General features: G+C 38.7%; 1 protein-coding gene across 2 annotated transcripts in view; it reads left to right on the forward strand.

Moving 5' to 3' along the window:
• The first annotated feature begins 1,183 nt into the window (after positions 1-1,183).
• The window catches only part of RXFP1 (relaxin family peptide receptor 1), a 90,150-nt gene continuing 74,263 nt past the window's right edge, over positions 1,184-17,070 (forward strand). The window contains exon 1 of one of the 2 annotated variants that reach the window (XM_050946371.1): positions 1,184-1,397. In XM_050946371.1, coding sequence (XP_050802328.1) covers positions 1,349-1,397 — 49 coding nt within the window. In that variant the 5' untranslated portion in view covers positions 1,184-1,348. The remainder of the gene's footprint in view (positions 1,398-17,070) is intronic. The other variant, XM_050946373.1, reaches the window with a different exon arrangement.

Here is a 17,070-nt window from a genome sequence, read left to right on the forward strand (position 1 = left end):
GGGTATGTAGGGATCAAGAATTTATAATATGCATTTTATGAATACAATTGCCATAGCAATAATGTGGACTTCACTCTGTATCATGGTCAGTACTCTTCACGTTCTCTAAATTCACATTCACACACACACACACAATTTCTCACAATTGCCTTTCCTTTCTCATACCTGGCTGTGCAACAGCTGGCAAGTTACCAGTTATATTCCAGGACTCCCTGAGGTGTGTCAGCTCTGAAATTTTTTGAAAGTGGAAAAAATGAAAGTCTTTTTTATTCGGTTTTCTGGGCTTTGAGGGTGAGAATGAACTCTGGACTCCCCCCTTCAGTTCCCCTCAACCAGTTAACAGATGTTAAAATAAAATTTTCCCTGCTTAAAGGTGTTTGCTATCACATTTTAGAACCACACCTTTTTTTCGCCTAGTGTAAGCAGGTATACGAGATAGAGGAACAAGTAGGTGTTTAGAGTGAATAGCACTACTGAAACAAACTAAGTCTACTGATGTTTAGTGCTTCAAGACTGATGGAGGAGGCTAAAGGGGTTTGGGGCTCTTGTAATGGACGTTGTTATGGGCAGTAGCACAAGAGAAGTGAAATAAGGAAAAAGCAATTACTGTAGCAGGAAAATACATTCTAGGAGCTGTGGCAATGTTAATTCCTCTGTAAAAAAAAATGTTTAAATGGGGCTGTTTTATTCACCCTTGCAGGTAATTTAGTTTAGCATTGGTAAAGATGCAAAAGCAGTACTTAATAATATAAACAAATATTCTTCTTAGTAAATTATGTGGTGTTATAGGAAATAAATTCTGTTTATATTACTATACTTTAGCTAATCACTGACATGTGATTTGTTTTTATACATATTACTTCCCCTTACCAGAAAAATCTCTAACCTTTTATCTAAGATGTAACAAATGTTTAATTTAGAAGGGATTAATTTAAATGAGCCCATTTTCCTTTAATACTCTCCCAATAACAAAACTAAAAACTCCCTAGTTCCATTGATGATTATCTAGAGCACTGATTATTCTGTGCAATGGCTTTGATCAGGGAAATATCTGTCAGTGCAGGCACCCCAGCCTCAGTCTATCACAGGACACAGAAACAAGATCCTTAGTGTAAACAAGAAGAGACTGTATGTTCTTTGAAACTTTTCCCCCTATCACTGCTTGGGGGAGAGAGAAAGAGACTGCAAGGAGAGTAAGTGAGGGAGCAAAGAAAGGGAAGGAAGCTTGCTTTGTATTCTGCTGAAGGTTGTGGTCAGAAATAGAACATAGAGCAATCACTGTGGTTTGAGTGCTGTTTAGGAGATAATATATGCTCACCTTTACTAACTCGATTGCTGTGTGAGAGAAATGACATCGGGCTGCTGGTTCTACACATTCTTTATTTTTGGAACAAATTGTAAGTACACCTAACATTTTCATATTATTTAGTACTTTGCAAAACAGATATGTGATAAACTTCAATAACAGATTTTTAAAATAAATGTGCATATGATTCTACATTTTAGTTTAACAATCCTTTGTGACAGCTTATGTTCTTTGATGGATTTCTGGCATTATAATATACAGTAATTTACTATCAGTCTAGCTAGCTGCAAACAGGCCTAGAATCGTATCAAATGTTTTTGCACTTATTCTTTTGATGGTTTATATTAACAGGAATTAGACAGAATGAAATTCAAAAATAAGTAACAATGTTTAAGTATTGAAGGAAGGGGTTGTGTTTGTAATGAATATCTCCAGTGGTACGTCTTTACTTGCTTTAAATACTTAATGGAGACTCCTGTTACATAAAAGTTAATTTCAGAAGTCCAATGTAATCAATATTTTAGATATCTTCAGTTTCTTAGCTTGATGTAACTACACTGTGTTAGCACTGAACATTTGTATTATTGTTTGAAAGGCAAATTTTTGTTTAGACATCCATAATTCTCACTCATCATATTCAACACATTATCAACAGGCTTCCATTAAAGATCAAAATGGATTTTAATGTCAGTGTTTCCTTGAAATGCTAATAATTTTTATCATGGTTTTTAAGCTGACCTTCTGTGATCTCTGTCTCACACTTTGTTTTTAATGGCTGCTTTTTCATTTCATTTGAATATTCTATTTTAAACTGCTACACACCCACTTGGGCAAAGCTGCCCCCATAGAATTACAACTTTTATGTGACCTTATTCATGTCTTTAAAAGTAATTGGAAATAGAAAAAGTTTTCTTAGGGACATTAGACTATTTTATAAATCCAAAGGGTGTGTGAACCCTCTGAATTAACAACTGGTTCTCTCCTTGCCGTAAGAAAACACTGTAAAACTGGAAGTAAGACTGTGTACTGCACTATTTGGAACATGTTTTTTTCTATTTATTGATCAATATATTAGATTTTCTTCTTAGTTTTTCCATTCCTTAATAAATACACATTTCTTATATAAAATTGTAACTATTGAAGTCTATCGTCACTGAAACTAGATTTAAATATTTTGTAAACAAAATGATTTAGCAAAATGCTTGACTTACTAAAATGTCATAATCACATAGGGTTAGATTCTGCTACCTTCACTTATATTTAGCTGTACTTTACTCTTCATGTTGTTCCATTTAAATCAATGCTTTCTGCAAATAGTGTGATTACTTAGGGGTAAGATACTACTCAATATGCTAAGCTCCCATAGACTTCAGTGGCAGTTTAAGGTATGTAAGAAATGAATTGCAACATAGACATTGTGTGATATCATTCCTGGGGTTATATAGCCCAGGGATCTAATGCCCATTGATGTCAATGGAAAAACTCCTATTGCCTGAAGCTTGCTTTGGATCAAGCCCTAACAGACTACTTGCTTGGCCTTCACCTTGTCCCGTTAGCCAGTGTCACTGGTGAAGATCCATATAGCACCTGTGATTGGCACAACTTTTGCAAACCAGCTAGTCAGGCCTGATATCCTTGGTTTGAGACCAGAGTTTTCATTCTTCTAGATGGACAGTCTTCCATGGTTGGCAAGCCCCACCTGCCCAGAAAGAGGAATGTGAAGGTGAAGTAATGTGCCCAAGGCCATCCAGTAGTTCTGTGGTACAGCTAGGAGTAGAACCCAGGTCTCGTAAGTCACCAGTCAAACACCTGTTTCCACTGGACAATGCCACCTTTCCTCAGGCCCTTACAGATTACATCATCATAATATGTGATCTGTAGTTATGCAAGAAATTCAGTATTGGTCTCATGTGATATCATTCCTAGAATGATACAGATCATAATTGTACATAACATGTGATCTTAATTAGTCTGTGAGGAATGTATGATTTAATAAAGTCTTATTATACGGTCAGTCACCCAACAAATTTAAAGATTAAAAAATAAAATAGACTTCAAATTATTGTTCCACATTATTGTTTTAAGTTCAAAACAGCAAGGAAGAAATTAAAAAATATATACCCAAGACATGTCTATGCAAATTATTGTTTAAATCATTTCTACTATCAGTTCAAATACATTTACTTCTAAAGTGAAAATTTTCTAATTCATATTGCAATACATTAAAACATACAGCTATACAAGTGCAAATCAGGACAGTTTATATGATTACAAGTCTTATAGTAGTATAATTAGCCTTTGTATATTTTGACATGTGATGTTGACAATTGGTATTTTAACAGTTTTAAAGCTTTAACTTTTTGAATCTGAATGTCTGCTGTCATTAAAAATTTCTGACCCACCCCCATAATTTCCTGTAACTGAAAATTTAAATCAATAAATATCTAAAAATAATGAATATCCATGAAAATTATATAAAAAATAGAATTATCCCAAGCCTAACTATAATGTTAATTAACTTGAGGCATTTATTGACTCACAATAGGTAACATATGAAGAATTGTTATAGCCATGTTGGTTCCAGGATATTAGAGACACAAGGTGGGTGAAGTAATATCTCTGACTGGACCAACTTCTGTTGGTGAGAAAGACCAGCTTCAACATTGGTCCATTAAAAGATATTACCTCACCCACCTTGTCTTTTTAATGTGTATCGTAGTAACATAATTTTGGTTACAAGGAAGATCACATGGCCTATCTAAGTTTATTAATTCACCTTTATTGTTTTGGTCCTCTGTAGTGTTTTTCCCCTCTAAGTGTCTACAATTTTAATATACTCCCCCACACACACACACAGTTGCAGACTCTGTCTCTGCCTTCAGTACTGTTTTGCACATGAATTACTCTCTGTATAATTAAATTTCTCCCAATTTTATTTTAACTTCCAGTATTTTCATAATTGTACTTTGTTCAGTTAGAGTCTGTTCAGTCACTATCTGGACCACCAGAAAGTAAAAGTGCAGGTATCCAGGAGTTTGTTTTGGGGTTGTTATGTTTTTAAAGACCTCTCCCAGGCCCAGATCCTCCGATGTTTCTCAAAAAGCCCCAAGAAGCTTTAATTCTGCTAAAATCACTATTGGCTGACCTATCCAAATTGTTATCTACCAGACAGATAACGGCATACACATACGCAATTCTGTTCACTGTTGTACCTCACTCTCCTCCTTTAAATCCTTCCTTAAGACTCACTTTTTTTATTAGATTTCCATTACAGACCTCCACTCCCTCTTGAGAGTCTTTGACTAGTTACAGTCTCAAACTATTAGTATATCGACTATCAAAAAAAGAGGAACTATAGTAGCTCAAAAGAAGGAGAAAATGAGTTATCTTTTACTGTTGTTGTAACCCTGGTTCTTTCCATGCACTCTCTACCCCTTCCTTCACTTCGTCATTCCTATTACTATTCTATGTCTAACTTAAGGCTATTCCTCTCAGTCTCCTCTATTCCTTTCTTTCCCCCTCCCCACCCCCCATTCTCATCTTATTGTTTTTCCTCTTTTCTTTCTATTCCTTTTTTTCCTTTCTTCCCTCCTACTAAACAAGAAGGAAAACTTATTTAGCATTACCTGAAACTTGTCCGCATTTCTTTGTACCTCTGTTTTTTTTTAAGACTGGGTTCTTTTATATCAAAAGTGCTGCTCATTTAGTCAGAGGTGCAACTGTAACAAGTACCCTTCCCGAGACATCTGGAGGTGTAAAAGTTCATAAGCTTTGCCAGTGTCACTCACCTGTTTAACTAATGTTTTACAAATGTCAAACCTCTTCTGGATTCATAAATATTTTCACTGGCCTAAAATGAGAAAGCTAGAAAAATCATTGTATAGAATATTTTTTGTTAGCTTCTCGTGGCTTTCATTTAACCTGAAATAGTTTTCTTCTTTGTGTCACCAGTAGATTCAAATCAAGAATGAATCCCAGCTTTCCTGAGTTATTGTTACATTATTGTTTCCCTATTGCTAATTAATGCACTTTATCAAGATCTTGAAAGTTTAAACAATGGCAAATCAAAGCACTTGAAAAGCCGCTTTGTGTGTGTGAATATATTCCTGCCGGTGTGCCTGAAACAGTGTTCTAGGTGAGGCTGATAGTGCTGACTGTTATTTAGGCTGCCCAATACTTCCCATTAGAAGATCCTGTTTCCAGCTGCTCTTTGCCAAACTTTAACTATTTGGACTGAAATTTTCCATGTTAGGTGTCTGCCTCAGGCTGGATTTTTGGAAATTTTTCAGCCAAAATGGTTCAACTGTTTCCAAGAATGAGGATAGGGGAAAATGTTGTTTTGTCCATGCTAAATTCTGGTGATCTTTTCTTTGAACTGCCATGCTTTATAGAAGGGATTTGAAATTTGGCAGGGGCTGGCCTTTGTGTCAGGAATGTGCCTTTTGTTGTCCCTATGAAAATTCACCCAAATTTGACCACGTTGTAAGCCTTTAAAAAGTTCTCTGAAGAATTTTGTCCTCACTGAGCATGCTTGAGCCTTTCACAACTCCCAGTGCTGACGAGACTGTGTATGCACCATCCCCACAAAGTTACAGCACATGTGCCATCTTCTCACAGCTCCTGGCAGTGAGTTACCTACATATACAGCTATCTCCACAGAGTGACTGGGGCTGGGTGAAATCAAACTAGGCACTGGTACAGAGAGCCTGTCTGTCCTCTGCTCTCAATGACCTCTATCCCCCACTGGCACCCAGGCATCATGGAGGAGGAAGAAGAAGCCATCTGACTGGAGTACACAGTGTACAAAAGCCAGACCAGGTGGGAGGAACAGAGTAGATTGGGACAAGGTGTCTGGTGAGACTGGGACTGGGAAAGAGGGGGAGAGAAACTGGACTGGGATTGGATGGGAAGGAAAGATTGGAAGTGAGAGGAAGGGAAGGCTTGAAATAGAAGGTGTCCCTTGTTTAAACTTAATTCTAATCATTATCCCAAACAAACCTCTGGTAGTAATTTACACTGGCTGCTGCAGACCTGATATTGAGCTCAAACCAGTGTAAATCAGAAGTAACTGAAAGCAAAGGTAGCAAAACACTTCATTAGAAATTCTTTTTCATAAGGCAGAGATAATTGAGCATGTTTTAAAGCAAAAGAAATTATCCAACATTATTTTAAGCTTCTTTGCATTATTCTTTCATCTGTATCTTTTATTCTGAGTTTTTGTTACACATTGAGCCAAATCCTGTTTCTATGAAAGTTAGTGGCAAAATTTCCCTTTAGGAAGCAGGACCATTGTACTACATATTGGGGCTTTGCCAAAATAAGATAGGCATCAGATCTCTGACGAGGTGCCGTGTGTCCACTTTGAACTGCATTGCTTGCAGTTTCTGGCCAAAGAGCTGATGTGTCTGGCCATGGACCAAGGAGAATGGTATGGATCCAGCATACAGATGGATTAATTAGAGACCAAATTACCTGTAGTAGAGTTGATAACTAAGTCAAAGTAATGCTATTGTGTGAGAGAGAGACTTTATTTTGCACACGACCATTGATATTTGCTGGACTGGTGAAAATTGTCCTTCCCAAATTGAAGTATTAGTGAGCAGTGAGAAAAAGGAAGTGCATCTAATTAAAAATGCATTCTAAGGCACAACACAAAAGTAAATATGGGGCAAACACCATATTTATCTGCAATATATGTGAAGGCAATTACAACACAATGCAAAGATTTCCCACATAGAAGGTACAGCGACAGCATTCAATAAAAGCAACCATTCGCTTTCAGTGCAAATTGCAAAGAAATACCAAATCAAAATACATATGCTTATGGACATACAGCTGGAGGACTATGCTCTGATGCAGAAATAGTTGTTTTTGAGCTACCTTATAAATGTGCAAAACAAGGTTCTACAACAGATAAGTTTGTGACACTGGAAAAAAATGAACAAAGGTGAATTTCACATTGGAGCTTCTAGTGAATATGCTCAAGAATATTTATAAATAGTAAAAGCAAAGAGTTGTAGGAAAAGGAGTTTGAAGTATCAGTATGTCTAATTCAAGTACTACCATTACTGAAACAAAACCTGACATTCAAATGAGTACAAGATTACTCAGTGTTTCAGATGGACAGAGCATAATACTAGATAGATGGCCAACAGAAACAGCCCAGGCCCCACCAAATAATCAAACATATTGGTACTAGAGAGGTGAAATTGTTACATATAATGGGATTCTGAACAAAGGACACCTTGTCATAATACTAGACAGTGTGAGATCAGAAATTCTAAGCATAATTCACAGTGCTCCTATGGACATTGAGAAGGGCCTAAAGTCGAAGGACAGCCCAGGATGTAGGAGGAGCCAGTCATGCAGGAAAGTGCAGGGACAAAACATCCTAAAGATATGAAGATTTAGTGCATCCCCAGAGACTATAGTGGTGGTACTCCTGTAGAGTCCCTCAGATCATTAAAACAGCTTCCCTGGTGCAACTACCTATCTTAATCCTGAGATAATGCCACTGCTGATGTAGCTGCCCCATTGGAGCAGGGGTGGATCAAGCCCAGTAAATGGACAACACTAGAGTCCCCCTCCTGTACTTTCCCTGGTCCATTTATACTAGTATTGTCAAATTCACAAATTATTTTATTTTTTCCTATTCTGGGTTCCAGAATTTATTTTCAACTGAATTGCCTAGTGCATTTTTAAAGGCAATAAGCAGGAAGAGATTACTCTAATTGCAACTCCATAGATATAGTCATTAAAGTTAATAAATGAAGCTCCAATGTTAGGAGGGCCATTTATTAAACCACTAGCTGAACAAAAAGATCCAGCACACTTTCACTGCTGAAACAGCCATAAATTAAAGTTTATAAAGGTAAATATCCTTGGACAGTTTATTTGAAAATATATAGAGTTGACTCTATCCTGTCTTTCATCAAAGAGCATGCAGGGAGTTACTTTACTTTCAAATTATGTTTTCAGTTTCTTTGAATAGTTGTTTTAAGCAAAGAGTGATGGAGCTTTTTGTTCCTTTACTAAATCAACAAGTCTGTGACACCTTGAAAAGATTGTTGCCTTGTCTTGTTCAGTGGAAAGAAGCAGAATGCTCTAGAGGAGATCAAGTGCATAGATGTAGACATATGTGAAAGACTGAACTAAATGACATTCACCACCAACTGTTACTGCTATGAACAGACAGATCCACCCCCCACTGGAAAATTTATTCTTATTTAGCCCTTTTTTGTCCACATGTATTTTGTGACTTTCAGAAACATCTGTGACATTTTCTGCTTCAGCCCCTATGTGGCGGGGGGAACCTGGAGCCATCAGCCACTGCAGGCAATGAGGGGACCCCAGAGCTCTGAGCGACTGGAGCTGTGGCAAGGGCCCTGGAGCATGCTGGACGCCCTCCCACACAGTGGGGGTGGGCTCTTCCCCCGCCTTTGGCTTCAGTCAGCCCTCCCTCCCATTCTTTTTAGTAGAAGTCATGGACAGGTCACAGGTTTCCATGAATTTTTATTTCCTGTGACCTGTCCATGACTTTTACTGAAAATAACAGTGACAAAATCTTAACCTTACTCATAAGCATGAATTTGTTTGATTATTTATAGTCAAGGCTACGTTTAGGTCACAGAGGTCATGGAAGTCACGGAATCAATGATTTCCAGAGACCTCCGTGACATTCTCTGCTTCAGCCTCAGGGACTGTGGGACTCTGGAGCTGGCAGCCAGCAGGACCCTGGCAGGGTTCCAGAGACAGGCAACAGCAGCGACCGGTGCCCCCTGCAAGATTCCAGCGACAGGTGACAGAGTCCTGAGGGGGCCCTCCTCAAGGTTCTAGCAACAGGCAACAGCCTTGTGGGGGACGCCTCTGGCAAGTGGCTGGGGGTGTCCCATTTTCTCTTTAGGAAATATGGTCACCCTGCAGCTCCTGCTGCAGGCAGAGGGGGGGAACCCCGCAGCACCCAGCCACCATGGTGGCAGGAGAAACCATGGAGACGCAGCAGCAAAAGTCACAGACAGGTCACAGCTTCCATTAATTTTTGTTTATTGTCCGTGATCTGTCCATGACCTTTACTAAAAATAACCATGACAAAATCTTAGTCTTATTTATTGTTGATCAATAGCTGATTAACAACCATTGCTGGAAAAATATCTAATTTGTGACAAGGACACAAGAAGAAGAACAGTTAATCCTTATCTGCACATTTTATTTATGAAGTGTTCATAACAAGTGCTTCTTCAAATAATTAGGATTCCGGTGGCAGTTTAAAGACTAACAGATTTATTGGGGTATAAGCTTTTGTGGGTAAAATACCCCACTTTTTCAGATGCATCTTTTTTTCACTCCATGCATCTGAAGAAATGGAGTTTTTTTAACCCAGGAAATCTTATGCCCAAATAAATCTGTTAGTCCTTAAGGTGCCACCGGACTCCTCATTGTTTTTGTGATTACAGATTTAACACAGCTACCCTTCTGATACTTGGCTTCAAATTATTGATTTTCAGAGTTTGCTATTCAAGCTGGGTGATTGGCCACTAAGTTATGTGGTTTCTGTTTCCTGAAGAATGGAGGAAGAGTGCCTGAAGAGAGTACTGGGACACTGACTCATCTACACTGCAATAAAAGGTGCAATTGTAGCTCAAGTAGGCATAGCTCTAGCTGGCAGGGCTAAAAAAGAAGTGAAGACCCAACAGCATGGATGGTGGTACGGGTTAGTAACACAACTATGTATCTGGGGTCCTGGACAGGCTTGCACAACCTTACCTGTGTCTTTACTGTTATCATTAGCCATGCTAGCTAGGATTAATACTAGCATGGGTATACTTCACGCGAGCTGCAATCACACTTTCAACTGCAGAGTAGACATACTCTAAGAGAGAAGTCAATGCCCCAGAGATCTCTTCAGGCACTCTTCCACTTTGTAATCTTTAGGTTTTTCACCAGGGACAGAAACATATACCCTGCCTAGTGTGGCTAAAGGTAGCCATGAAAACACAGCAACACAGACTCTGGTGCAGGTTGCACAAGCCTCTCCAGAACCCCAGGCAAATATTCACCTTGCTAGCCCATGTTGCAGTCCATGTTGCTGTGTCTTTGCTTCTGTTTTTAGCCATGGTAGCTACATTAATGCTAGTAGGGGTGTGCCTACATGAGCTACAATCACACCTTCCATTGCAGTGCAGAAATACCATGAGGTAAAATGGGGAGGCACTTTTGGGAGAGGCACACCGTAAGAGCGACCTGTGGAGTATTTCCTGTCCTCTTGTACAAGAAAGAGCATAATATTTGTCTATATATGTCAATCTAATTGGCCCTTACAATATCCTCTGGCAAGGAGTTTCACAGACTGACTGCATTGGGTGAAGAAATACTTCCTTTTGTTTGTTTTAAACCTGATGCTTATTAATTTCATTTGGTGGCCCCTAGTTCTTGTGTTATGAGAAGTAGTAAATAATGCTTCCTTATTTACTTTTTCCACACCAGTCATGATTTTATAGACCTCTATCTTATCCCTCCTTACTCATCTCTTTTCCAAGTTGAAAAGTCCCAGTCTTATTAATCTCTCCTCATGTGGCGACCATTCCATACCCCTAATCATTTTTGTTTCTCTTTTCTGAACCTTTTCCAATTCCAATATATCTTTTTTGGGATGAGGCAACCACATCTGCATGCAGTATTCAAGATGTGGGTGTACCATGGATTAATAAAGAGGCAATATGATATTTTCTGTTATTATTTATCCCTTTCCCAACATTCTGATTGCTTTTTTGACTGCTGCTGCACATTGAGTGGATGTTTTCAGAGAACTATCCATGACTCCAAGATTTCTTTCTTGAGTGGTGACAGTTAATTTAGACCCCATCATTTTATATGTTTAATTGAGATTATGTTTTCCAATGTGCATTACTGTGCATTTATCAACACTGAATATGCTATTTTGTTGCCCAGTCACCCAGTTTTGAGAGAGCCTTTTGTAGCTCTTTGCAGCCTTCCTGGGATTTAACTCTCTTGAGCAGTTTTGTATCATCTGCAAATGTTGCCACCTCACTGTCTACCCCTTTTTCAGATCAGTTATGAATATATTGAATAGAACTGGTCCCAGTACAGACCCCTGGGGGACACCACTATTTACCTCTTCATCCTGAAAACCATGTTGACTCTTCGCCAACAAATTGTTAATCTATGTGTCTGACAGTTTTGTTCTTTACTATAATTTCAATCAGTTTGTCTGGTACAGAAGTCAGGCTAACAGGCCTGTAATTGGCGGGATCACCTCTGAAGCCCTTTTTAAAAATTGGTGTACATCAGCTGTCCTCCAGTCATTTGGTACAGAAGCTGATTTAAATGATAGGTTACAGACTACAGTTAGTAGTCGTGCAATTTCACATTTTAGTTCCTTCAGAACTCTGGCGTGAATACTATCTGGTCCTGGTGACTTATTACTATGTAGCTGATCAATTTGTTCCAAAACCTCCTCTAATGACACCTCAATCTGTGACAGTTACCCCCCCCCCATTTGTCACCTAAAAGGAATGGCTCAGGTTTGGGAATCTCCTTCACATCCTCAGCCATAAAGACCAATGCAAAGAATTCATTTTGTTTCTACTCAATGGCCTTATTGTCCTTGAGTGTTCTTTTAGCATCTTGATCATCCAGTGGCCCCAGTGATTGATTAGCAGACTTCCTGCATCCAATGTACTTAAAAAAAAAAATCCTATTACTTTTTGAATCTTTGGCTGTTTTTCAAATTCTTTTTTGGCCTTCCTAATTATATTTTTACATTTCATTTGCCAGGGTTTATGCTCCATTCAATTTTCCTCACTAGGATTTAACTTCCACTTTTTAAAGGATGTCTTTTTGCTTCTCACTGCTTCTTTTACTTTATTGTTTAGCCATGGTAGCATAGTAGTTCTCTTACTATGTTTTTTAATTTGGGGTATGCATTTAAGTTGAGCCTCTATTATGATGTCTTTAAAAAGTTTCCATGCAGCTTGCAGGGATTTCACTTTGACACTTTAGCTTTTAAATTCTATTAAACTAACCTTCATTTTTGTGTAGTTCCCCTTTCTGAAATTAAATGCTGCAGTGTTGGGCTGCTGTAGTGTTTTCCCCACCACAAGGAAGTTAAATTTAATTATATTATGGTCACTATTACCAAACAGTCCAGCTATATTCACCTTTTGGACCAGATCCTGTGCTCCACTTAGGACTAAATCAAGAATTACCTCTCCTCTTATGGGTTCCAGAACTGACTGCTCCAAGAAGCAGTCATGGGTTACCTAGGAAGGTGGTGGAATCTCTTTCCTTAGAAGTTTTTAAGGTCAGGCTTAACAAAGCCCTGGCTGGGATGGTTCAGTTGGGAATTGGTCCTGCTTTAAGCAGGGGGTTAGACTAGATGACCTCCTGAGGTCCCTTCCAACCCTGATATTCTATGATTCTACATGGACCTTTCCATGTAAAAGGGGTAAACCTTTTGTGACTCTAACCCACACCTCAACCTTATTGGCAAAGGACTGCCTGTTCCTGGCATAAAAATTGTCAGTGGAAATGATTTTTTTCATTTACATAAAAAAATAAAAAGTTCCGTTTATTAAATAGTTTTTTAAAAATTCAGTGAAAACCCAAAAATGTTTTTAATTGTGGTGAAAATTTCCATCTAGTCAAGAAAACAAATATCTGTCAACAAAGCCTTTTAGTATAAAATTTTCAACCAGCTTGTCACACCTCAATTACATAGTGCCAGAAAAAAGCAAATATCAAGCAAACGTTACTAAAAATATGGTACACGTCTTACTGCACATCCTAAAGTTGTATTGCTACCTCTGGGAAACATTCATTTAAAGCAACAGCAAAGGGTTTAACTAGTAGAGTAGACAGTCAGCTATTAAAAAATGTTACAGAAATTCTTTTCCCAAAGGAAGTGATGAAGTTAAAATGAATACTGGCCAAGAACATTTTGGTTTAAAAATAATTTTAATAGTTTAAGATAATGACATTCTATTTGAACAATCAGTACATTGTTGGGAAGACAAAGTTTATTAAATACAAGGACTATGCCAAGGCTTGAGAGACTCCTCTTCTGAATGCAAAGGTTAGTATCCTGGCACATCTTTAATACAGTGAACATAGTATTTTATGCATTTGAGGAATTCAAAGTCTTAATAGTTCAGTCGTAGAGACTTTGCAGATGGGAAGTTACTGGTGTTCCATATTTAACTTTTAAGCAAGTCTGTTGCTTAGGTTTTTGTTTAACGATGTCCAGTATTTTTATAACTTATTACTAATAAGAATCAATTGTATAATATGGCATCACTTACACATGTGGGTGCCTATATTTGGAGTTGCACTCCATTAAAAAAATACATAGTTGTGCTTATTTCAATGCATAAAGCTATATACATGTGATAACTTCAGATAAATGCACTTACTGGGCCCGATTCTGACCCCACTTATATTATTGTAAATCAGGAATAACTTCACTGAAGTCTATAGAGCTAAACTACTGTAAAATGAGTGAATTCAGAATCAGGCTTATCTTGTTGATTATGTCCAACCAACACATATCACAGGTATTTTTTTAAATGTGCCATAATGCAGCTATTAAAAAAAATCCAACCTGTGCTTTTATTTGTTTCATGTCACATATTGAATTTGAAACTAGCAGTTAAAGAACTTCATTACCTGTAAATGATGATGTAACTGTGTAATTAAGCAGTCAAACATATACAAGATGTGAATTATAGCTTCAGTAATTCACAGCTAGTGTCTTGTCTGAAACAAATCTAAAACCTAAGCAGGACCTATGCTGCCTGTCCTGAATTACTGTATCTCAGTTTAAACAGCAGACCAGAGCTATTCACTATCCAAATCACCAGCTGATCTCAACTGCATAAACCTGACACTAGAGCTGTGTGAACTATTCACACCAAAAAAAACGTTAACTCTTTTTTTCTGTTCCCATGTTGTCTGAACAGATCATGCTGTCCAGGTTTATTGGTCAAAATTGTTCAGTTAATTGTTTTTTTGACTCTTCTGTGAACTGCCATCAAACTCTTCATTTTGAGTATTGCTTTGGGTATTGGATGTTTTTAATTGGAAGGCTAAGCTATTATGAATAGACATAAAAGTAACTGTGACAGGGTTTTATCTGAGCGTTTACTGGACCCTGACCCTGCCTCAGTTTCCCCACCCAGCAGACTCTCTTGTTGCCCCCTGGTGATTCTCCAGCTCCTGGCATTTCTATCCTCTGCTCTTGGATGCACAGATTCTCATGCTTCTGACTCTTCATCGGGCATCAACTATGACAACATGAATTTATTTTGCAATGTGAATGATTTGTGAATAATTTGTTGCACTATTTGCTCAGGTCTTGTTGTTAATCTTAGGAACTGGGAGATACCTTTTTCAGCACTGTAATGAATAATGGCCTCTCACCTCAAAAATTCCCCAGTCGATCACTGATGAGCCTGTCATCAGCAAAGTATTGCAGGCTGCTGCAAGGTCACAACATTCCCTTGAATCCTTTGTATGTTCAACAGCTATTGCCACTTGTACTTACAGTGTTGAAAAAGTTGTTATGGCTTTTCCAGTACCACCACCTTGCTTCTCTCTTTACTCATCTGATAGCTCGTGTTTTTCAGAAAAGCCCCTTTATGCAACTAGCAGCTGGGTTTTCTCAAGCCTCTGTACTTTCAAAAGGGCTTCCACTTTCAAAAGCCAGACTGCTAGTCGCTCCAGTTTGGAAGAAAGAACAGGATCTGCTGGCTTTCAGCCTAATACCTAGAGGATTTGAGATTCATTTTGAATTCATTCATTCATGTTCAATGAGGTTGAGCTTTATTTGTTAAAAATAGAAGAATTAAAAACCTTTTCCTTACTCCTTTTTTGTTCCTTTATATGAGTATAATAATGTGCTTGAAGCTGATGTGCTATTGAATACCAAGCAGTGAATCATACTGTTTTGATTAATTTCATTTTTCAGGACTCTTGACATTTAGTCAGCATGTGCTGTTTTTGTAGTCTATATTTGAATTCTTATTCATTTGCTTTAGAGAAATGACAAAAAGCCATGTGAATTTACCACTCCTCTAGAGCATTAGAAAAAGAAGATGGAAGTAGCAAAACCAAACAGGAAACATCTCCATAACCTTACTTTGATACTAGGCTGTAAGCAGAATAAAGCCCAAGTAATGTCTTGCAAAAGTAATGAAAGAGTTGCATCTTTTTAGTTCAACAGTTAAACATATTCTCTTAGCTCTCTCAGGTACACCCTTCGCATGGCCTGCCCTTATGCATTCTCTCATTTCATTTTCTCCTCTTTAAATGGGAGTAATACAAATAGGAGCTTGGGAAGGTGTGGCAAGAACAGTCTTGCACCCCAGGGATTTTGCATCCATTGCAACAAGAGCAAAAGCTAGGGCATCTTTGCCTCAGGAAGCAAACCAAGCAACTAGCTATCTCTGAATAAGAAAAGCACAAGCTGCCTCCTCTCTGTCCCTGGGCTAGATTTGCCCCATCATCCAGAGTTCAGCAGGAAAAAGGTTAGCTATCTCCCTCCATCCAGCTAGAGCAGTGGTTCTCAACCTGTGGCCCAATCAGCACACCGCTGCGGCCCATGTGACATCCTCAGGGCCATAAAGGTTGTATTGGATGCAGCCCACATAACACATTGTGAGCCACATATACAGCCCACAATGATAAACAGGTTGAGAACCACTGAGCTAGAAGAAGCACAAATGCAGGAAGCCTGGGAACCAAGCCGGAAGAACCAGAAGTCCTGGCAGTCGAGGAACTATGATGTGATTGGAATAACAGAGACTGGGTGGGATAACTCACATGACTGGAATACTGTCATAGATGGATATAAACTGTTCAAGAAGGACAGGCGAGGCAGAAAAGGTGGGGGAGTTGCAATGTATGTAAGAGAGCAGTATGGCTGCTCAGGGCTCTGGTATGAAAATACAGAAAAACCAAGAGTCTCTGGATTAAGTTTAGAACTGTGAGCAACAAGAGGGATGTCATGGTGGGAGTCTGCTATAGACCACCAGACCTGAGGGATGAGGTAGATGAGGCTTTCTTCCAGGAACTAGCAGAAGTTACTAGATCGCAGGCCCTGGTTCTCATGGGAGACTTTAATCACCCTGATATCTGCTGGGAGAGGAATACACAGGTGCACAGACAATCCAGGAAGTTTTTGGAAAGTGTAGGGGACAATTTTCTGGTGCAAGTGCTGGAGAAACCAGCTAGGGGCAGAGTTCTTCTTGACCTGCTGCTCATAAACAGGGAAGAATTAGTAGGGGAAGAAAAGTGGATGGGAACCTGGGAGGCAGTGACCATGAGATGGTCAAGTTTAGGATCCTGACACAAGGAAGAAAGAAGAGCAGCAGAATACAGACTGTGGGCTTTAGAAAAGCAGACTTTGACTCCCTCAGGGAACTGATGGGCAGGATCCCCTGGGAAAATAGGAGAGCTGGCTGTATTTCAAAGAATCCTTATTGAGGTTGCAAGAACAAACCATCCCAGTGTGTAGAAAGAATATTAAATATGGCAGGCAACCAGCTTGGCTTAACAGTGAAATCCTTGCTGATCTAAAACACAAAAAAGAAGCTTACAAGAAGTGGAAGTTTGGACAAATGACCAGGGAGGAGCATTAAAAATATTGCTCAGGTATGCAGGAGTGAAATCAGGAAGGACAAATCACACTTGGAGTTACAGCTAGCAAGAGATGTTAAGAGTAACCAGAAGAGTCCTGCACTGAGGACAGA

Source organism: Gopherus flavomarginatus, chromosome 3 (assembly GCF_025201925.1).
Source record: "Gopherus flavomarginatus isolate rGopFla2 chromosome 3, rGopFla2.mat.asm, whole genome shotgun sequence".
NCBI classification, from domain to species: Eukaryota; Metazoa; Chordata; order Testudines; family Testudinidae; genus Gopherus; species Gopherus flavomarginatus.